Consider the following 24,071-nt stretch of genomic DNA (forward strand, 5'->3'; position numbering starts at 1 on the left):
CGGCATTCGGCAGTCGATACTGTCACACTGTAACCACGCGATTGGGTCACAGCAGTGATTTAAAGGGACTGTGCATTGGTCTAAACAATGTGTGCTTTCTCCAGCTCTAAAATTGTGCGGCCAATCCTCATACGGCATTCGGCAGTCGATACTGTCACACTGTAACCACGCGATTGGGTCACAGCAGTACACGAGGGGGTTAGTGAGCATGTCTGCATATCACCGTTTTCCTTAACCTGGATACAGAGGCAGAACTCTCTGACTAAAGTCTGTAACCTGAGACCATGCAGCTTATCTACCCTTAAGTATATTCCAGGCTGGGGGAGATATACACCGTGTAGGTGCAGGTGGGAAGCCTTCCTATACTCAGTGGTAAGTAAATGGCTTTCATCTTCAAAGTCTCCCCCCCCATAGCCATCAACATAGATTGCTAGTCCATGAAACCGTTCTGGGTTCCCATAGATAAGGCTGCAGTTTGCGCCATTGTCAACTAGGGCCAAACCCTCTATACATTAGAAGGAGATCAATGTATGGACAGTTCTTTGTGGGGCCTCTGGTCCCCGCTCATTCTCTGTGACTGGGTACCTTGCCACCCCTAAACCAGACAAACTGGAAGGAGCTAGCCTCTTGCGGTAGCATGAACTCCCGGAGAGACGTGGATCACACTTTCCAAGACTTCTCCTTGGGTTTTTGCCACAATGGCTGTTCTTTTTTCTTTTTTTCTTTTCTTAAGTGGATTTCTTTTTTTCTTTTTTTTTAATTAAATTTATTGGGGTGATCTACTGATGGGCATTATACAATGGAGTATTACGCAGCCATAAAGAAGAAATAAATCTTACCATTTGCAACAACATGGATGGACCTAGAGAACATTATGTTAAGTGAAATAAGTCAGAAAGAGAAAGACAAATACCATATGATCTCACTTATATGCGGAATCTAAAGAAAAGAATAAGTGAATGAACTAATCAGAAACAGTTTTGGAAACATGGAGTAAAAACAGAGGGTTGCTAGAGGGGCGGGGGGGTGGGGATAAGGGGAAGGTGAGGTTTTGGGAACGTACAGAGGGATAGCGGATGGGGGGAGGGGGGTTCACACAGTGTGAGGGATATAAATGATAAACGTCTAAGTTTTGCTTTGTCTTGTGCACCTGAAACTAATTAAAAAATAAATAAATAAATAAATAAATAAATAAATAAATAAATAAAAATTTATTGGGGTGACAATTGTTAGTAAAATTACATAGATTTCAGGTGTACAATTCTGTATTACACCATCTATAAATCCCATTGTGTGTTCATCACCCAGAGTCAGTTCTCCTTCCATCACCATATATTTGATCCCCCTTACCCTCATCTCCCAACCCCCACCCCCCACCCCCCTTAACCTCTGGCAACCACTAAATTATTGTCTGTGTCTATGAGTTTCTGTTTCTCATTTGTTTGTCTTGTTCTTTTGTTGTTTTTGGTTTATATACCACATATCAGTGAAATCACATGGTTCTCTGCTTTTTCTGTCTGACGTATTTCACTCAGTATTACTCTCTCAAGATCCATCCATGTTGTCACAAATGTTCCTATATCATCTTTTCTTACCGCCGAATAGTATTCCATTGTGTATATATACCACAACTTCTTTATCCATTCTTCTATCGAAGGACATTTTGGTTGTTTCCAAGTTTGGCCACTGTAAACAAAGCTGCAATGAACATTGGAGCACACGTGTCTTTATCTATAAATGTTTTCAGAATTTTTGGATAGATACCCAGGAGAGGGGTTGCTGGGTCATACGGTAATTCTATTTGTAATTTTTTGAGGAACCTCCACACTGCCTACCATAATGGCTGCACCAGTCTGCATTACCACCAACATTATATGAGAGTTCCTTTTTCTCCACAGTCTCTCCAACACTTGTTACTATTTGTCTTGTTGATGATAGCCATTCTGACTGGGGTGAGGAGATAGATCATTGTGGTTTTTATTTGCATTTCTCTGATGATTAGTGATGTTGAGCATTATTTTCATATATCTATTTGCCATTTGAATGTACTCTTTGGAGAAATGTCTCTTCAGGTCTTCTACCCATTTTTCATTGACTTGAGTTTCATGATCCTTGTATATTTTAGATATTAGCCCCTTATCGGCAGCAGTGTTTGCAAAAATCTTATCCGATTCATTTGATGGCCTCTTTATTTTGTCAATGGTTTCTTTTGCTGTGCAGAAGGTTTTAAGTTTCATATAGTCCCATTCATTTATTTTAGCTTTTACTTCCATTGCCTTTGGAGTCAAGTTCATAAAATGCTCTTTGAACCAAAGGTCCATAAGTTTACTACCTACGTTTTCTTCTATGCAGTTTATTGTGTCAGGTCTTATGCTTAAGTCTTTGATCCATTTTGAATTAACTTTGGTACATGGTGACAAATAGCAGTTCAGTTTCATTCTTTTGCACGTGGCTATCCAATTCTCCCAGCACCATTTATTGAAGAGGCTGTCTTTGCTCCATTGTATGTTTTTAGCTTCTTTGTCAAAAATTATCTGTCCATATTTATGTGGTTTTATTTCTGGGTTCTCAATTCTATTCCATTGGTCTATGTGTCTGTTTTTCTGCCAATACCATGCTGTTTTGATTATTGTAGCCCTGTAGTACACGCCAAAGTCAGGAAGTGTGATACCTCCATTATTGTTCTTTTTCCTTAAGATTGCTTTGGCTATTCGGGGTCTTTTGTGGTTCCAAACAAACCTGATGATTTTTTGTTCTATTTCTTTAAAATATGCCATTGGAATTTTGATGGGGATTGCATTGAATCTGTATATTGCTTTGGGTAATATGGCCATTTTAACTATGTTGATTCTTCCAATCCATGAGCACGGAATGTCTTTCCATTTCTTTGTGTCTTCTTCAATTTCTTTCAAAAAAGTCTTATAGTTTTCAGCATATAGGTCTTTCACATCCTTGGTTAAGTTTATTCCTAGGTATTTTATTCTTTTTGTTGCAATTGCAAAAGGAATTGTTTTTTGTATTTCTTTTTCTGAGATTTCATTGTTAGTATATAGGAAGACAATGGAATTTTGTGCATGGATTTTGTAGCCAGCAACTGTACTGTATTCGTTGATTGTTTCTAATAGCTTTTTGGTGGAGTTTTTAGGGTTTTCTATATATAGCATCATGTCATCTGCAAAGAGTGATAATTTAACTTCTTCATTCCCAATTTGGATGCCTTTTATTTCTTTCTCTAGCCTGATTGCTCTCGCAAGGACTTCCAACACTATGTTGAAAAGCAGAGGTGATAGGGCACATCCCTGTCGTGTTCCTGAAAGTAGAGCAAAGGGCTTCAGTTTTTCTCCATTAATTATGAGATTAGCAGAGGGCTTGTCATATATGGCCTTTATTATGTCAAGTGATTTTCCTTCTATACGCATTTTATTAAGTGTTTTAATCATAAATGGATGTTGTATCTTGTCAAATGCTTTTTCTGCATCAATTGATATAGTCATATTATTTTTGTCCTGTATTTTGTTTATGTGATGCATCACATTGATGGCTTTGCGTATGTTGAGCCATCCTTGTACCCCGGGGATGAAGCCCACTTGGTCGTGATGAATAATGTTTTTAATGCATTGTTGTATTCAATTTGCTAGAATTTTATTTAGGATTTTTGACCAGTATTCATCAGAGGTATTCGTCTTTAGTTTTCTCTTTTTCTTTTTTTTTTTTTTTTCTTTTTTTTTTGTGCTGTCCTTACCACGTTTTGGTATCAGGGTAATGTTGGCCTCATAAAATGAGTTAGGGAGTACTGTCTCTTCTTCAATTTTTTGGACGAGTTTGTGCAGGATTGGTATTAGATCCTCTTTGGAGGTTTGGTAGAATTCACTAGTGAAGCCATCTGGTCCCCGACTTTTGCTTTTGGAAAGGTTTTGGATGACTGATTCAATTTCGTTACTGGTGATCGGTCTGTTTACATTTTCCAGTTCTTCATGGTTCAGCCTTGGAAGGCCATATGTTTCTAAGAACTTATGCATTTCTTCTAGGTTGTTGAATTTGGTGGCATATAGTCCTTCATAGTATTCTTGGATCATCCTTTGTATTTCTGTGGTGTCCGTGATAACTTCCCCTTTTACGTTTCTGATTTTGTTAATCAGTGTCTTCTCTCTTTTTATCTTAGTAAGTCTAGCGAAGGGTTTGTCAATTTTGTTACTCTTTTCAAAGAACCAGCTCTTTGTCACATTAATTTTTTCTATTGTCTTTTTGTTCTCTATTTCATTTAGTTCTGCTCTAATTTTTATTATTTCCTTTCTTCTGCTGACCTTGGGTTTTACTTGTTCTTCTTTTTCTAGTTCTTTAAGGTGTAACATGAGGTTATTTATTTGAGAGTTTTCTTGTTTCTTGAGATAGTCCTGTAATGAGATAAATTTCCCTCTTAAAACTGTTTTCGCTGCATCCCAAAAATTTTGGTAGGATGTATTTTCATTGTCATTTGTTTCTATGTATCTTTTGATCTCTCTTCTAATTTCTGCTTTGACCCAGTCCTTCTTTAAAAGCATGTTGTTTAATCTCCATGTATTTGTGTTTTTTCCCCGCTTTCCTTTTACAGTTGATATCCAATTTCAAAGCCTTATGATAGAGACTATGCATGGTATGATTTCAATCTTCTTAAATTTGTTGAGACTGAATTTATGTCCCAATATATGGTCTATCCTTGAGAATGTTCCATGTACACTAGAAATGAATGTATAGACTGATGTTTTAGGATGAAGTGCTCTATAAATGTCAATTATGTCCATTTCATCTAATGTGTCATTTAGGTCTACTATTTCGTTACTTATTTTCTGTTTGGATGATCTATCCATAGCTGTCAATGATGTATTTAAGGCCCCTAGTGTAATTGTATTTTGGTCAATTTCTCCCTTTAGTTCTGTTAGTAGTTGCTTGGTGTATTTCAGTGCTCCCTGATTGGGGGCATAATTATTGATGACTGTTATGTCTTCTTGTTGTACAGTCCCCTCCACCATTATGAAATGTCCATCTTTGTCTCTTGTTATCTTTTTCACCTTGAAGTCTGTTTCATCTGATATCATTATGGCTACACCTGATTTTCTCTGGGTACCATTTGCTTGGAGTGTCAATTTCCACCCTTTCACTTTGAGTCTATGCTTGTCCTTGTACCTGAGATATGTCTCTTGGAGACAGCATATGGTTGGGTTTAGTGTTTTGGTCCAATCTTCTACTCTGTGCCTTTTTATTGGTGAGTTCAGTCCATTTACATTTAGGGTGATTATTGATATGTGAGGATTTCCTGTCATTCTATCTTTAGTTTTCTGGTAAGGCTGTGTCTCCATTGTTTCTTTGCCTTTTTGTTGTTTTCTATTATTTCTGTGTGGTGGTATTCTATGATGTTTCCCTCTGATTCTTCTTTTATTTCAGTATATATTTCAGTTCTGGATTTCTTCTGAGTGGTTACCCTTAAGTTTATGTAAAAGAAAGTTTGATATTTAGAGTATTCCATTTTCTTCAGCACGCTTACTTCTCCATTTCCGTATTCCGGTTCAGGCCTTTACTCTCCCCCTTTTTGAGTTTTGGTTGCCACAAATTGTCCCTGTTGATGGTGGTCGAATAGCCTCCTTTAGTATTTCTTGTAGTGCAGGTCGTGTATTAGACAATTCCCTCAGCTTCTGTATGTCTGGAAAGGTCTTTATTCCTCCTTCATATCTGAAGGATATCTTTGCTGGATATATTATTCTAGGCTCATGATTTCTCTCTTTCAATATTTTGAATATTTGGTTCCACTCCCTCCTGGCTTGTAGAGTTTCTGCTGAAAAATCTGATGATAATCTAATGGGCTTTCCTTTGTAAGTTACCGTCTTCTTTTCCCTGGCTGCCTTGAGGATTCTTTCTTTGTCGTTTATTTTAGACATCTTCAATACAATGTGCCTTGGAGAAGGCCTGTTGGGATTGAGGTAACTAGGTGTTCTATTTGCTTCTTGGATTCGAGGGTCCAGTTCTGTCCACAAATTTGGGAAGTTCTCATCGACAATTTGTTTGAATATATTCTCTGCTCCCTTTTCTCTTTCTTCTCCTTCTGGTATGCCCATTATTCTTATATTGCTCTTTCTGATGGAGTCAGAAAGTTCTTGTAGAGTTCTTTCATTTCTTTTAAGTCTCAAGTCACTTTCTTCTTCTATCTGTGTCATTTCCAGGTTTCAATGTTCGATGTCACTGATTCTTTCCTCCATCTGTTCAAGTCTACTACGTAAGCTGGTTATTTCATTCTTAATTTCTTCTATTGAGTTCTTAATCTCCAGAAATTCTATTTGGTTCTTTTTTAAGATTTCAATCTCTTTCGTAAAATGCTCATGCTGTTCTTTGATTGAATTTCTGAGTCCATTTAACTGCCTATCTGTGTTTTCTTGTATCTCATTGAGTTTTTACAGAACTGCAATCTTGAATTCTCTGTCATTTAAGTCACATATTTCTGTATCTTTAAGTGCGTTTTCTGGAGATTTTTCCCTTTCTTTCTGAGCTATCTTTTTGCCTTGGTTATTCATGGCAATTCCTGGTTTACTGTTTATCTTCCTAGACATCTGCATGAGTGACTTCTGCAACAGGTTGATAGGAAGTGGTCTTTCTTTTGTTTTCCAGTACTTGTTTGTAGAATGCTTTATTATTTCTCGAACTGCAATTTATTTTTCTTCTCCCACACGGTAGTGCTATGTTTTCTCTGCACTGTTCCAACTTCTCACACAATGGGGGGATTACTTCGGAGTCGGGCTTCTCCTCTGTTAATAGTTCGTCTAGGTCACAGGGCGTAGTGTCCTGGTGGGTATGCGGAGAGGTTTTCATGTTCCAAAGCTCTTCCAGCTCCTGATTCAGAGCCCGTATGTTTCAGCATTTCTGTTTACTCCTGCAGGGATCCATCCAGATAGATGGGGTCAGGGGCGTGGTGAGTTGTGAGAGGTGGTCCAGAACAATGGTGGTGACCACCACAACAGCCGGTCCTGCTTCCACAGATCCCTCCCCTTTCCCGGAACTAGTTGGGCTATGAATTTGTGTCTGCGGTCCACAGTTCTCAAAACAGCAAATTTTCTGTTGTTTTGATCTGAGACTCCTACTGTTTCGCTTCTATCACCGGGCAGGAAGGGGCAGGTCGAGCTCTGGGAGGGTAGGGAGGGGGCAGCTAGTCTCAGTACCTGACGCATCCGTTTCTGCTCCGCAGTACGGGCTTAAATCACCGTTTTCAGCCTTTTTTCCTCAGTCTTTTCTCCGAGGTCTCTGCCGTGAGCATTGGGTTCAGCCGTGTTATATGCTGTCCCCTCAGTCCTGTGGAGCCCTGGCAGAGCCCTAGCAGTCCGAGTTCTTCCCTCTCCCGCAGCTGCGTTAGTTCCGGGCAGCAGCGAGCTCGGAGCACTGAGCTGGGTCTGCGTTCTGCGCCATTGCGCCTCCGCGTCCGCGCACTTCTCCCTTTCCTCCTCCCTCCACTCGCGTGAATCTCCCACCTGTAGGTGATTTCAGTCGGTAGTGGGCCTCTTCGTCTTTCCTGTCTGCTGTGCAGAAAGTCCTTTGTGGAGTTTTTGTTGTTCGATTCTTTGTAAATTCCAGGGGGTCTTTACAGAGGCTCACCTCACGCTGCCATTTTTCCGGTACCGATGATTGCCATTTGTTTACAGTCTGAGGCAGCTAGCCTACATTTCCCCCGACTGTGTGCACCACAGCAGTGAAACAGTCCATTAAGGAGTGGTTGCTCTGTCCTTGAACTAGCCTGAATTTGCAGCCGTTGCCTTAGAGATGGGTTCAACATCACGGAGGCTATCTTTTCCATTTCACCTGGGGAACAGAGAATGCTGTCTGCCTCCTCATCCCACAAGCACAGGCGGCAAGCCTCGAGTGGCTCACCGGGGCATTACAACCGCTGCTTCACCAGCTCTCACAACTCTGTAGGTGTATTAGGAGGGTAATTTGTGAACTCAGTCAGGGCTGTGTTGCCAGCATCAATGCCACCGGGCCCCAAATGTTGTTCCTGTTTTACCTCTTGTTGTACAGACGGCCGAATGCAGGGGTGTGGGACATCGCTAGCCTCCCCAGCATCCTTTGTCGGGAACTCCAGGATGGTGTCTACTTCAGAACCCCCCCACTGCAGAATTCCTCCTCAAGCTGATGGACTCACGCTGCCAGCAGCTTCTTCTGAGACTATAGTTCCCACTGTCTGGCCACTTCAGCAACCATTTCCTCTTCAATGCATTTCTGCACAGCACATTGAGGTACATCCATCCCACACGGCTGGCAGCACTGCTGGCTTTTTCAAGCAACTGCTCAGTTAAGACCTGCAAGGCTTTTTCTGTGCTGGCCTGAGAACCATCCACATCTTCCCACCCCTCCAAGGAGACCTTAGACTAACTGTTGAACATCAGCTCCTCACGGTAGCGGCCACCGGGTACAACAAACTGTGTGCAGACAAATGTTCTGTCCAGGGGTGTAGAGATCTCTTACCTAATCTAGATCCTGCTCTCCTCGTTAGGTGTCCTGGTGGGTTGAGTCTCAGGAGTAATGTGTGTGCCCCTCGGGAAGCGGGAAGAAGATAAGTGGAGACGAAGGCAAAGTAGACTTATTTTATTTAGGTTTAGGGGGAATACTCAGCCCCTTCACTGGGTATAGCCAGCACCCTCTTCATGCCTCAGCCACCAAAGTCATGAATCAGACAAATTTGTACCATACAGACACAAAGATGGCGTACAGCAAAGATGCTCACATAAGAGTATATCTTTCAGATGTACGGTACCTGCTCTTTGTTCCTTCGTGTTGGACCAGCAGGTCCCTGGGTCAGGGATCATTGCATGCCATGTCTCAGACCAGCACATTGCTGGGGGAGAGCCAGCCGCTGGTCAGGGAGAGAGCCTGACCAAGGCTGTTTTCCCTTTACTTGGGTTAATATTGTGGTCTCTCAGGAGAAAATGGTACAGTGGTAATCGTACCAGATTTGGGTATCGAAAAGACCAATTAGTTGTAATGGAACCATTATAAGAAGTAGTACATTAAGTAGTAAGAGTGAAGGCAAGACAGAGACTTTTAAATTATTGAGACAAGAGATGGATGAAGTAAGACAATGACAAATAGAGAAGGAGAAAAGCTTACAGATAATAGATTTTAGAAGACATATGTAAGCATTGAATATGTGAAAGTAGTTGTCAAAATATTTGTCTCAGATATTTAAGGTTTTACTTATTGACGGTAATGTAAATATTATGTAAATGTATACAGGGGAGGGGCGACGTCAGGATAAAACCATTATTCAAGTATAACATTTTAAAGACAGACAAAATGAGCATAAATGGAATCTTAGACTAATTGTTGAACATCATTTTGGAAAGAGGAAAGAACACGATGTTTTTAGTATTTCTTCTTTGAAACATTACACTCAGTTCTGAGATAGTCATTTTTAAATTGCAGGACCAGTATCGTGTGGGAGAAAAAAATATAGACGTCCTCCACGCCGAGAGCCAAGCTCTTCCTGGAGAAAATACTGTATGATACCAAGGGATGGTGGTTATTCTATTAAAGATAGGTAAAGGAAATGAAATATGTGAGCCATTATATCATAGTTGATATGTTTTGTTCAGATGAAATTCATACCATAAAATTCAACATTTTAAGAGTGAATTATTCAGTAACAGTTTTGCAATTACCACCTCTATCTGGTTTCATTACCCCCAAGTAAAATGATCTGACATTTAAGCAATCACTCCCATTTTATTCCCGTCCCAGACACTAGCAAACATTTATATGTGTTCAGTCTATATCAATATTCCTATTCTGGGTGAATCATACTATTGGAATCAAACAATATGTGACCTTTTTTGTGTGGCTTTTTTCACTTGCATGAATGTTTTTGAGGTTCATCAGTGTTGTAGCATGAATCAGTGCATCACATCCTGAAGACTGATTAAATAAATAGTCCATTGAAGGTGTCATTAATTAACCAAGTTTGTTCATCCATTTGTGTTTGAGTTATTTCCACCAGACTACTGTTGTAAATACTCATGTACAAGTATTTGGGTGTAGAATACCCAAGTATTCTACTATTTGGGTATATACTTAGGGAGTGGCATTCCTGGGTCATATCGTAATTCTGTTTACTTTTTTAAGGAACCACCCATCTTTCCAACAGCACCTGCACCATTTGACATCTCCATGATCAGTGTATGCAGGATGCCAATTTTTGTACATCTTCATTAACACTAGATACTTTACTTTTTTTGTTTTCTTTATTTATTTAATTAAACTTTATTGGGGTGACAATGATTAGTAAAATTTCATAGATTTCAAGTAAACAATTCTGCAATATATCATTTATATACCACACTGGGTTTCACTACCCAGAGTGAAAAGAATTTCCATTTAAAAACACTATATAGCCAACTTATGAGTAAAATGGTGTCCTATGTCGGTTTTGATTTGCATTTCTCTAATGACTGATTATATTGAGCATGTTTTCATGTGCCGTTTGCCTGATGTAGACAAGTGTATTCAGGTCCTTTGTTCTTTTAAAATGCTTCGTCTTTTCATTGTCAGAGCTTTTAATATTTTCTGCTGCATATCAGAAGGTGCATTTAAAAATATTTGCTGCTTTGTTTCAGTTATCCAAGTAGAGATAATCCCAGTCTCAGCGACTACAAGGATTATGCTCTAAAGACACAACCTAGAGGCTACCGTGATTATAGCCATTCACATCCTCAGGATGAACTTTCCTCTAGCAGACATAGGTTCTCTGAATTTTTCTCCTTCTTATCAAATTCCATTTTCAATTTGGACATTGGTTCATACTCTGTTGTTTTGTTCTTTTTTTTTCTTCTTAATTTAGTGAACGTGATGGCTGTGGTGGGGTTCGTTATACAGATTATTCTGAACATACACGGAGAGGCTCTTACAGAGATTCATGTGGGAGTTATGGTAAGAGTTCAGTTTTGACTTGTAAATCATATAGTTGGCCTTAACAGGCCAGTGTTGTTTATTTTACTTCTAATTCCACAAAGGGAAAACACTACTATGGACTTTTGATGATTTTGAAGGTTTTGGAATCATTATCTTAATACCTCTTTTAAACTAATAGAATGCTTTTAAGGGTAAATTGGTAGTCTCATCTTTTTTTTCCTCGTGAAATACAACTTATTTTAACATTTTAAAGTAACGAGTGTTTCACAGTATGAAGCAAAGGAACAATATTAAAGTCAGAATCTCAGCCTATTTGCAGAAACTGTGAATTGGTCATTTATTTTAAAGTAATGACTTAGGCTACAGATATTACTCTTACACATTATTTTAAATGAACTTGAGATTCTTTGACTACTGCAGCATCATTGTTACCTTTGGAGCTCAGAAAATGAACCACATTTTCCAGATATTTAGTTAGCACTTTATAGTGTCATGGTACCAGAATATTTTGTAATGCAGTTTACGTTTTGTTCTTTGATCATTGACTATACAGGAAACTCTCGGGGAATACCACTAGCACGAGGGCCCTGTCTGACTTATGATGGAAGTGGTCATTATGATGAGTATAACACATGAGAAGGATATGGTGGATGGCATGAAAAATACTCAAGCAGCCGAACTCATACATCTCTTAAGTGGTCATGATAGTGGTGGCAGACAGGAACGATGGTTTTCACCATCTATGGATAGGGTGTACTCCATTCCTCATGAATCATATAGTAGCTCAAGTTACAGGGTTTTAAGAGGAGTTTGTGGGGGAAGCCGATCTGAAAATTCAGGCTGAAACAGATACTAAAAAATACTGTTATGTACTCAATTTTCTGTGAGAAGATAAAATTTAAATGCCATGTTTCTGTTAGTTGAGTACTACAAAATAAAAATAAAAAAGTGTTGTTTTGGGTAGATGTGTGTATTAATGTTCCATCCATGAATTTTTGGACAAGATGAAAAAGTGGAATTTCTCAAAATAATTTAATAATAGTTCATTTTAATTGAGATATGAAACTTTAACATTTTAAATTTCATGTCTCTTTTGTTACAATTTTCAGTTAAATTTCCACAAAATACTATTTTATGTCTGATTTTACTCCTGACTAAAACAACCATAAAAACCATGCAGAGGTGACTTGCTCTGTTTCTCTAAAATTTCTCTTTATATCTTTGAACATAAAAAGGCGTACAAAATTAAGCTGTCTGTTTGTTACATTCGCACCAAGAAACTGTGTCTGTTTGCCAGCTTGAAGAGCTAAACACATCATATATTCCTCTTTGAAAAACTAAATGTATAAAAGAAAAGATTTGAACATTCTCCAAAAAGTTTGCGAAACAATTTTTGCCTCATAAGTGAAAATTTTTGTGTGTTTATATCCCTTAATGGAATGGTATACATGAAGAGAAAAATCACACATACGGCATGATACAAAGGTTTTAAGGAATATAAAATAATGCATCCACTTGCATCTATTCTACAGCAACAGATGGCCCAAGTGTGAATAATGGTAAGGTAATCAATTTTCTCCACTGAAAGAAAACTGATCCAGTTAGTCTGATGACCACCCTTTACGTAAGAAATTAATAGTGAATATCAACTCTGGTGGAAAAGTAAAACTGAGCCAGTTAACTTTCCTGAGCTTTGTGTCTTAATGAAATATAAGTAAGTGTGCTTAAGTGTGTGTGTGTGTGTGTGTGTGTGTGTGTGTAGGTATGTATACGTATATATGTATGTATGTACTAGGGGATCAAGAAAATGTATACACATGACTTGTGTTCATTTTTTATTGTTGGTATATATTGAGTATTACAAATATAATACAGGTTTTCCTTTCTGATAACGTATACAATTTTTGGCACTCTATGTATTTGTGTGTGTGTGTGTGTGTGCACGCGCGCGCATGCCTATGTAAATATATAGGCGTATGTAAACACATACCTACACATATTTACAAATATATGTAAATTGTGGAAAGAAAGCATTGTATTTAAGGAAGCACTCATTAACTTTACCTTGGAATATTGAAAATCAGTGTAAACCCAAAGGTTTAATACTGTATGCTCTAACAAGTATAGAAGGATCTGCCAGTCTTAGGATGTTTATCAGTAAATGTAGGCAAAGATCATTAATAAGAATACTTAGAAAAACTCATGTATTCGTGGAAGTTTGAGTTTATAAAGTTTTATTAAGTCCGTCAAATTGGGTTTGCAAATTATCACATATCTTTGAGGATTCTTAAAAGTATTCTTTAAAGGAACAGTGCAAGTGAAGTTTACATTGTGGTATATTAAGCAGGTAAAAACGTTGCAATAAAAAAAAAGTTAAAATCTTCCATATGAGACTGAAGCATCAAATGGATATCATAAAGTTCTTTATCCACTCATCCGTGGACGGGCATATGGGTTGCTACCACACCTTGATATTGTAAGGGAACACACGAACATGCACTGTCGGTGGAATTGCAAACTGATGCAGCCAATATGGAACAAAGTTTGAAGTTTTCTTAGAAAATGGAAAAGAGAATTACCTAATAACTCAGCAATACCACTTCTAGGTATAAATCTGAAGAAGTCAAAATGACTAATTAAAAACATATGTGTGCATCACAACACTATTTGCAATACCCAAGTGGAAGCACAGCAAAGGCCAATAGATAAATGTTAGTTAAAGCTCCTGCCATGCATCACACATGCGCAGGACTGCCGAGCGTCCCTGGTTACTGGATCATCTGTCGCTGCTTGCTTCCTGACAATCCCTAGTCTGCACTTTACTTGTGTGTGCCAGTGCAGGAAAGGCACTGCTTAGGTCTGTGGATGATCTCTCCTGTGTCCACGTTGTATGAGGAGTGTGTTGGTTCCTAAGAGCTGTATCCACACACAGCTCCTCAAGAAACCTGTGTGAAAAAGGGGCTTCCTGGTTGTGTTTGGAGCTCTGCCAGACTCACAGCTTGAAAAGTCTGTATAGGTTTGTGGGGAAGCAGGCTGTGTGGAAGCATCAGCCCACCACATCCACTATGACCCGCTGATCACCACCTCCTGTTCATCAACAAAACCTGAACCATGTCCTCTAAAAGGGCTTCTCCTTCCTGCTCCGCCTTCACACTGACGATGTGTGGCCACTGCCACCTTCGAACCTGCTGAGGCAGGCAGGATCTCCAGGAGTCCCACTGGCCGGGAGACCCTCTGCTCGAGCCCCTGTCCCTTCAAGGCAAAATCCCAGAGTTAAATCACCTGAGGATGCCAGATCAGTGGAACTGCCTGGTCCCTGCCTCACTCGCCATGGGGAGTGAGAACAGCAGCAGAGAAGATGCAGAAGGCAGTAGCACGTGTGTCACGTTGAAGGGACATTTGTCACCAGCAGTCCTAGGACCCTAGAACTGGGCTTCTAGGTTAGACTGCCGGTCTCTGATAGGAAGGGCACATGCAGAAGGTGGTCGCCCACCTTGCACTGAATCTGCTGGGATGCCAGAGCCCAGCTCAGTCTGCTGACACCGTCTCCACCAATCCGAAAGAGGGCCTGGCCCTTCCTGTCTAAGTGCCACATAGCCACCTTGCCCCATCCCACCAGCTTCTTGGCCAGGCTTCTTCCTCACCCCCCCTCCAACCACCCTTTCTAATGCACAGTCCCACCCACCAAAATGACCAGTCTACAGAAACTCCACTGAAGCTGGCATCTTGGTATTTTCCTGGACATGGGTGCCACCTTCTTGGACTCTGGGCGCTAGGCAGGGCTTACTACTACCAAATCACAGTCTTGTTACACTTGTAACAGCTGATCACAGGGAGCTCTCAGAAAATAGCCCAGGGTATAGGACCTGGTAAGCGCAGTATATCGCTGGAATATGCTTATCTGTAAACCCAACTGCAGACACTGCCGCGGACACTACACGTCGGGAGCTATGACCTTCTTATTTGCAGAGTTGACCTGTACTCACGAGATATAAGCCTTTCATTGAACAGCTCATTATGTCCGACTGTTTCTCTCTCACTCTCTCCCCCACCCACCATCCCTCCCTCCCTCCCACCCTAACTGCCTACCTCCTTCTCTCTTCCACTGTCTCTCCTTTTAACCTCTTTCTATCCTTATGTCCTTCTCTTTTGATTTGCTGTCTTTATGTCTCTCGCTCCCCCATGTTCTCAGTCTTGGGTTTTCTGTGAGGTCCAGCAAGGTAGAGGTTTTGCAAAAAAAGTACATAATAGTGTGTCTTGGGCAACCACCACTCAATTGTCCCAAAAGAATCGGAGTCTCTGTGTGGTTACACCTTTGTAATTCCTTCCATTGTGGGTCATGTTAGAATACCTGCCAGCCTTTCACTGACAGATTCTAGGAACAGTGACAGATGTCCCTCCAAATTGGCCTTGTCACTGCACAAGACTTAGAGACTCAGGAGGGCGGGAGACAGACAGGTTCTCCTCCTTGTCTTGGTGAACACAGAGACCATTGCTTGGTAGAGCACCAGGGATGAGCTCTCCTTCTCCTTGGTCAGCAGGTCAGGCAGTTGTAAACCTTCTCTGTGGTGGTGACAGGAGATCGACTTGTCCCACGACACGATTTCTAGGGCAAGTGGTTCCTGGCTGTTGGGCAGTGTAGATGACAGAATGCTTCCCATTGGACCGCATCCTTCCAGCCAATTTGCCGTGACACAGAGCAACGCCAAGGATGCCATTCTCATAAGGCTGAGCTGCCAAAGTTTTGATGGAAGAAAGTACTGTTGTACTCTCCTGGAGCACAAGTCAGTCACCCTAACATTACCTGAAGGTGTTTTTCTCATATATTGGTTACCTCGAGAAGCATTTCTCATTTGCTTGACAAGAGCATAAAGAAATGTGGTTGATTTGGGGTTTCTTTCTCCTGCATATGCTGTTTTGGACCATTTGGTCTACTGTGTCTATGGCATCGGTCTGTCGACACAGGTGTTTTTTTCTCTTTTTTTCCATCCCAAGGGGTGCAAAGACACTCCTTCAGTGTGTTTGACTTCAAATGGCACTGCATCAGGGACACTCTTAGTTATATTTCTGTTGTCCCAGAGTTCTCAATTGCCCTAAGTTCAGATACTTTATTATTAGAGGTATAACATTTCAGTGTATGCATACACATACATAGGTGAATGCACACACCATAGATGTATACATTATATATATATATATATATATATATATATATATATATATATATATATATATATATATATATATATACACACACACACACACACACACATACACATATATGTGTGTGTGTGTGTATATATATATATATATATATATATATATATATATATATACACACACACAGTTAAATCATACCTAAAATGTCCTTATGTAATCCTGCATCTGAGCATGTGAATAACATACATAACATATATATGAATATATATATATATATATATATATATATGTCAGTGCATCCTAAGTGTGCTCAGAGTGATCAGACAGCACGAGGGACATCAGACAGTATGGCGGGGACAGATAGCTTCATGCAGGATCCAATTTATCCTCAACAGTGAGAGACTTCGCAGGCACACTGATAAACCTTGTAGCCCAACTGAAGCAGTAAGTCCCTATCCGCCCACCTGAATTACAATGGTTTCTTCACCACCACTGTCCACTTTGGAAGGAGCAGACTAGGTGCCTGCCAGCAAATCCCTCCTGCCTGCACCCCTTGCCTCAATCTACTCCACCCCTGGTGAATCTACTCCAGGGCTTCGGCCCTCCTGTGGCCTGAGGCACCCTAAAATGCAAGGAAACCACTGACAATGCGTCCTGTGGAGGTGAAAGTACATCGGTATGGCTACCCTTTAGCGTCACTGCAATGTCTCCTGAGGAGAGATGACCTCCTCTGTGGCACCACTCACATTAATTGCTGGTACCCTCCAGAAGTTCCTGGACAAAGGGAGAAGTGCTTACCCTATCCGTGATATAGTGTGAGTAATGCCATCTCCTACATATAGGCCACTGGGGAAGAAACACTCATGGGGCACAGCTTGGCAAAAGCATTTCAGCCTGACTCCACACTCCTTGACATTACCTATTTGCATTTTGCCAGCAGAGGTGAGAACATGGGCACCAAAAGGATTTCATATGAGGCCATTCCTTCTGCAGGGAAGTGACCTGTCCCTGGCTTGTCTCTTTTTGCCCAGTTATCAGAGCGACAAGACCAGCAGTGTCACAACTGGCCCAATGCAGGAGACTCTCATTCACTGACCCACAGTCCCTTCCTCCAGGATGATAGGAGAAAGGCCCAGGCAGCGTGTTACAAGGGTAACATCACACTGCACAGCTACACTTCCAACACACTGCCTTAAATGCCGCTCCCTCATGCAGAGGTCATGAGTGCCTGCAAACTGTCAACATTCCCATTACCACTCCTAGGGCTAGTGACCCCTAACTCAGAAAGTCATGTGTCTTGTGTTGTATCATTGTGTGGCCACCATCCAAGAGAAAGGGTATACATGAAGCTGCCTAAACCACAGGGACTGGGGACAGCAGTGGGTAACGTTTTACTTTAGGCCCTGCTCATTTGGCTGTGCCCTGTGTCTGGCACCTTCACACACGATAAGGTTTCATTGTTAAAGCAGCCTGCCTTCCTCTTAACCCCAACCCCACAGACTGTAGCCTATTAGAAAGAACCACTGCCTGTCAGGAATTGCACTTCCTGCTGTACTCTCGTCTCCACTTCCAGAAGCCTGCCTCTGTCCCCTACACAGCTCATTCCACAGGCTGCAGATCCTATCCCACCCCTGGAGGTTGTCTGCTCATTAAGCCCACATAATCCATCATACACACAACACTCAGAAGGCGACACTGCTCAGCTTCCTTATTTCTCTTTCAGTATCACTCCAGATAGCTCATGCAAACCTCTGAAACTTCCACAGCAGATCCATTCCTCATGTCTGTGGTGTGCAAAAGAACCAAGTGGACCAATTATGCCATCTCTTTCATAGGCAGACACTTCTAGCTCATGTTCTACTAGGCCAAATTTCATGATCGGCCCTCTGCCTCTCAGGATCTATAGTGCCCCCAACACATACACATGACAAGCAGGCACACACCCACATGAGTAAATCAATGGAAGTCGATGTGCGACCACATGGCGGACTCACCGATTGACTCAGTGGGCAGACACCTTGCCCTTGAAATCACATTACATTTACACCCAGGGTTTTAAATACAGAAATGCAGATATCTGTTGCCATTGTAAAGGCCTCCTGCATGAGTGTGAAATATCTTGTGTACTTGCTTTATCCATACAGAAAAGGATAGGGCAAGATAAGCAGGATTTGCTCTTCGTGCTGAATGCCTTAAGAAACATTTACAGGGCAGTTTGTGTTTGGCTTACTGACTCTACAGGACAATAACTCCTTACTGAGGCCAAGTCCTGCTGGGCAATTTAGAAGTGTGTGACAAGGTATAAGCTCCCAGATGAGAATCAGAGTGTGTACATAGGAAAATAGGTTGTGAAGTCCTGACTAAGATCAGTGGTGGTAGTGGAAGGAATGTGAGACTGAATGAAGAAAGAGGTAGGCACAAAGAGAGCACTGCAAAAATCTATTTGATGTTTCTGGATGGTGTCTTGGAGAAGACCAATGTGGACAAATCACTCTGTGAAAGTCTGAGGGGCACAGGGAGGGTTGAGAACACTGGCACACAGGACTTGGGTTCTCAACGTTACCTCTTGCAAGGCCCTACATCTCCATCATGTGTCCCATTCAAAGTTCAACCCTTGCGAGGGGAACCCCAGTTTTTCCATCATTTCTTGAAAATCTAATGGGAGGAGAAATGAAATTTGTGAGCATCCAAGGTGGCATGAGCAGCTAGGTAGAGAGTCACAAAACATCGTTGCCCATATATTACCCACTATTTAAAAATAAGACCTACAATGTCCATATGTAACCATGCATCTGAGCATGTGAATAGTATATATGTGTGTATGTGTGTGTGTATATATATATATATATATATATATATATATATATATATATATATATATATATATATATATATAGACATCTGTGGTGGGTGCTTTAATCTATGTATGTTTATGTGTACACTGAACTGTGGTACCACTCATAAAAAAAGCATCTGAACTTTGGGTAATTGTGAACTCTGGGACGACAGAGATCTGACCAAGAGTGTCACTCATCTAGTGCCATAGGAGGGCAGACACATAGAGTGAAAGAAACCCCTGTGTCGAGTTACTGATGCCATAAACACAGTACACTGAATGGTCCCAATCAGCATATGCAGTAAAGATAGAAACCCCAAATAAACCACATTTCTCATATTCTTGTCACGTGAAAGAAATCTTTCCCCTGAGGTGACAAACATAGCAGAAAAAGGCCTTGAGTAATGTATGGGTAGCTGACTTGTACTCCAGGGACAACAATCCTTTCTTCAGTCACAATTATGGCAGGTCAGTCTTATGGAAACACCAACCTTGGCTTTGCTCTATGTCATGGTCAACAGGGTGGTAGGGCGTGTCAGCTGGGAAGCATTCTGCTTTGCACACTGCCCAACAGCAATAACCATTTGCCCTAGAAATTGTGTTGTGGGACATTTCCATACCCTGGCACTGCCACAGGGAAGGTATGCATCTGTCTGAGCTGCTGACCAGGGAGCAGACAGCTCATGCCTTTTTCTCTGCCATGCAATGGTCACTGAGTTCACCAAGACAAGGAGGAGATGGTGTCCATCATCTGCTCTCCTGAGTCTCTAAGATTTGTGCAGTGTAATGGCCAAATTGGAGGGACATTTGTCAGTGTTCTTAGAATCTGTATGTGAAAGGAAGGCAGGCTTCCTGGAATGACCCATGATAGGAGGATTTTAGAAAAGTGTAACCACACAGAGACTTGGATTCTTTTAGGGCAGGAACAGGAGTAATGTCATAGGAATGGTGACTGGGAGGTGGTCTTCTTGAGTTCTCCACTGGAACTTGCCACAAGTTGAACATCTATAACCCTTCAAAGGACTCTCTGCTCATCACACAGAACAGCTAAGTGACACGCACAAGGATTACTTGAATCAGGTAGGAAAATTGGGTGAGCAGGGTACAGGGAAGGGAACAGAGTGAAGACACGGCCCGCATCCATTGCTGCAGAGATGAAGGGGGTCCCAGGACAGATCAGAGACCACAAGAGCCAGGAGGTGGGCTCTTTCCCTGCTTGCCAAAGCTGATCTCTCCTGCTGAGAGCAGCATATCCAGCATTTGAGGCAGTAACCTCAGCTGAGGACCTCCAGGTAGGAAAAGGACATGAACTCCATACCTGGGCCCCTCCCCCTCACTCTCCTAATCCTACCCCCACCCTTCAAGACTCAAGCTGGCCCCTGAACTGTGGAGTAGTGTCAGATTACAGAGGAACCTTAGCACTCAAGATCTGGGAAGCCCTGACTTGCATCTCTCACCCAGGGAAGAGGCTTGGAAGAGTGTGACATTACTGGGATGGGAGAGAAAAGACTCCTCTATCTATAGCCCCCACCTTTTCTGGCCTACCTGGGGCAGGGCAATTAACATGCAGAGACATTCCCAGGGGTCAGCAGTAGGTAGCAGATGCAGCTCTGGGCTTTCAGCAGGTGAAATCTCCCACCATACACACACACACACACACACACACACACACACACACACACACACACTCACAGAAGAAGTGCCCTAAGAATCAGGAGTCCTGGGCACAGGGCCTGCTGTGGTACTCTCTGTGTGCATATGTGCAGGCAAGAGCAGAAACTGCACTGACTTTCTAAAAACTACCATCCACACCTCAGAGCCCCGCTCATCTAAAACTACAGTCCCAGGATCACTCTGGGCACCAGGTGACTGGCTCTGCCTGCACAAGTCTCGGAGAACTCTTGGGTACGGCAGAGGACAACCTAAAGATTACTTGGTGGGCTTAAGCTAAGACTGATGCTGGGCTTTCTGCTCTGTTTTGTATTTGTATTTTTGAAATTCTTTCCAAAGTGTGCGTTAAGTGTGGGTTACATGTGAGAGTATTTGTTTTTTTCTTTTTTTGTTGTTGTTGTTGTTGCACTTGGTGATTTGCTTTCCTCTGAAATTGCCCTAAAGCAAGGCCCATCTCAAGAGGCATGATATTCAATACACCTAGAGGCCAAATCCTGACCAAACCAGGTATTACTGGGTTTGACCTACAAATGACAGACCCAGGAGAATTCTCTATAGACACAAGTGCCCATAGTGACCAAGCTTCATTTGAGCAGTCAACCCTCACACAGCAGAACATCCACTGTGGGCAGATAAGTCTCACAACTAGTGACAAGCCAAAAGCAATTAAAGATCAACTTTAACAGGACAATACATACAACACTATTCTCACCTAAGGAGCACACTCACAGGAGAAGAAGGAAGTGGTGCGAGTGAAATATAAAGGACACATACTACATAAGGTATTCCAGCAAAAACCAAGAACCCTCGGGGATCTACCTAATACATCAAAGCAAACACACAGAGTCAGCCAGCATGGGGAAACAAAGAAACATGTCCCAAATAAAGGAACAGAAAAAAACAACCAGAATTGGAGTCAAATGAAATAGAGGTACCAGAGACAGAGTTAAGAACACTGATGATAAGAATATTTAAGGAACTTAGTGACTACATAAAGAAGGATAGAGTGATCATAATGAAAAACGAGGTATAAAAAAAGAATACAATACCTGAAATAAAGAACACCCTTGTAGGAATTACCAGCCAGTTAGATGAAGCAGAGCATCGAATCAGTGATGTATAAAACAAGTTAACAGCGATCACCCAAAAGAACAACAACAAAAAAGGGATGTCATCAAAATTGTGGCGTGAGGTGAGCCTCCGTAAAACTCCCCTGGAATTTACAACTAATCAAACCACAATAACTCCACAAAGGACTACCTGCACAGAAGACAGGCAAGATGAAGAGGCCCACTACTGAATTTCCCTAAAGGTGGGCAAATCATGTAAGGTGGGAGGGGGAAAGGGAGAAGTGCGGAGACAGAGATGTGCGGGTGCAGGACACAGACCTAGCTCAGTGCTCCAAGCTAGCTGCATCCTAGAACTACCACAGATGCGGGAGAGGGAAAAACTCTGACTGCTAGGGTCCAGATTATGGCACACAGGGCTCATGGGGCAGCATGTAACACGGCTGAACCCAACACTTACGGCAGAGATCTCGGAGCAAAGACTGAGGGAAGAAGGCTGAATACGGTGGTTTAAGCCCTCAGTGATGAGCAGAGAACAGAAGCCTTAGGCACTGAGACTTGCCGCCCTCTCCCTACCTTCCCAGGCTTGCCCCACTCTCACCTCCCTGGTACTAGAAGCAGAACAGTAACAGTGTCAGATCCAAAGAACAGAATATTTGCTCTTTTGAGAACTATGGATCGCATACACAGATTCACAGCCCAACTAGTTCCAGCAAAGGGCAGGGAGCTGTGGAAGCAGGACCAGCTGTGGTGGTAGTAGCTGCTATTGTTCTGGGCCACCTCTCTCAACTCACTACACCCCTGGACCCACCTATATGGGCGGATACCTGCAGGTGTAAACAGAACTGCTGAAACATACAGCTCTGAATCAGGTGCAGGAAGACCTTTGGAACTTCAAAAGCTCTCACCTTACCACTGGGAAACTGCACCCTGTGACCCAGGTGAACTTATAACAGAGGAGAAAACTGTCTCCCAGGTAATCACACCATTGTGTGAGAAGCTGGAATAGCGCAGAGAAAACTTAGCATGACTGTGTGAGTAAGAAATAAAGGGCTATAGTCGGACACAAAACAAAACATTCTACCAACAAGTACTGGAAAACTAAAGTAAGACCTCTTCCTATCAACCAGTTGCTGAAGCTACTCCTGTATATGGCTAGGAAGAGCCATAATAAATCAGTAATTGCCATGAATAACCAAGGTAACAAGACAGTTCAGCAAGAAAGTGAAAAGTCTCCAGAAAAGGAACTTAAAAATAACAAAATATATGACTTAAATGAATGAGATTTCAAGATTGCAGTTCTGAAAAAACTCAACGAGTTGCAAGAAAACACAGAAAGGCAATTTAATAAACTCAGAAACAAAATCAAAGAACACTGTGAGCATTTTACAAAAAAAAATTAAAAATTTTAAAAAACAAACCAATAGAATTTCTGGAGATTAAGAACTCAATAGAAGAAATTAAGAATGAAATAACCAGCTTAGGAAGTAGAGTTGACGAGATGGAGGGAAGAATCAGTGACATCGAAGATAGAAACCTGGAAATGACATGGATGGAAGAAAGAGAATTGAGATTTAAAGAAATGAAAGAACTCTACAAGAGCATTCTGACTCCATCAGAAAGAACTATATAAGAATAATAAGCATACCAGAAGGAGAAAAAAGAGAGAAGGGAACAGAGAATATATTCAAACAAATTGTTGATGAGAACTTCCCATCTTGTGGACAGAACTGGATCCTGAAATCCAAGAAGCAAATTGAACACCTAATTACCTCAATCCCAAAAGGCCTTCTCCAAGACACATTGTATTGAAGCTGTCTAAAATCAACAACAAAGAAATAATCCTCAAGGCAGCCAGGGAAAAGAAGATGGTAACCTGCAAAGGAAAGCTCATTAGATTATCATCAGATTTTTCAGCAGAAACTCTGCAAGCCATGAGGGAGGGGAACCAAATATTCAAACTATTGAGATAGAGAAATTATGAACCAAGAATCTTATATTCAACAAAGATATCCTTTAGATATGAAGAAGGAATGAAGACATTTCCAGACATATAGAAGCTGAGGAAATTTTCTAAAACACGACGTGCACTACAAGAAATACTAAAGGAGGCTATTTGACCACCATCAACAGGGACAATCTGTGGCAACCAAAACATAAAAAGGGGGAGAGTAGAGGCCTGAACCGGAATATGGGAATGGAGTAAGTAAGCGTGCTGAAGAAAATGGAATAATCTAAATATCAAATTTTCTTTTAAGTAAACTTAAGGGTAACCACTCAAAAAAAAAAAAAAAAAAAAAAAAATCCAGAACTGACATATATACTGTAATTAAAGAGGAAACTGAGGGAAGCATAATAGAATACCACCATACAGAAATAATAGACAACAACAAAAAGGCAAAGAAAAAATGGAGCCA

General features: G+C 41.4%; 1 protein-coding gene across 1 annotated transcript in view; it reads left to right on the top strand.

The window, feature by feature from the left end:
• The window catches only part of LOC148754345 (RNA-binding motif protein, X chromosome-like), a 32,022-nt gene extending 19,921 nt beyond the window's left edge, over positions 1–12,101 (top strand). The window contains exons 5-6 of the mRNA XM_088795325.1: positions 10,626–10,938; positions 11,474–12,101. Coding sequence (XP_088651451.1) covers positions 10,626–10,678 — 53 coding nt within the window. The 3' untranslated portion in view covers positions 10,679–10,938; positions 11,474–12,101. The remainder of the gene's footprint in view (positions 1–10,625; positions 10,939–11,473) is intronic.
• The last annotated feature ends 11,970 nt before the right edge of the window (positions 12,102–24,071 follow it).

This window comes from Rhinolophus sinicus, unplaced genomic scaffold (genome assembly GCF_057876585.1).
Source record: "Rhinolophus sinicus isolate RSI-liver-muscle unplaced genomic scaffold, RSI-T2T HiC_scaffold_22, whole genome shotgun sequence".
NCBI classification, from domain to species: Eukaryota; Metazoa; Chordata; class Mammalia; order Chiroptera; family Rhinolophidae; genus Rhinolophus; species Rhinolophus sinicus.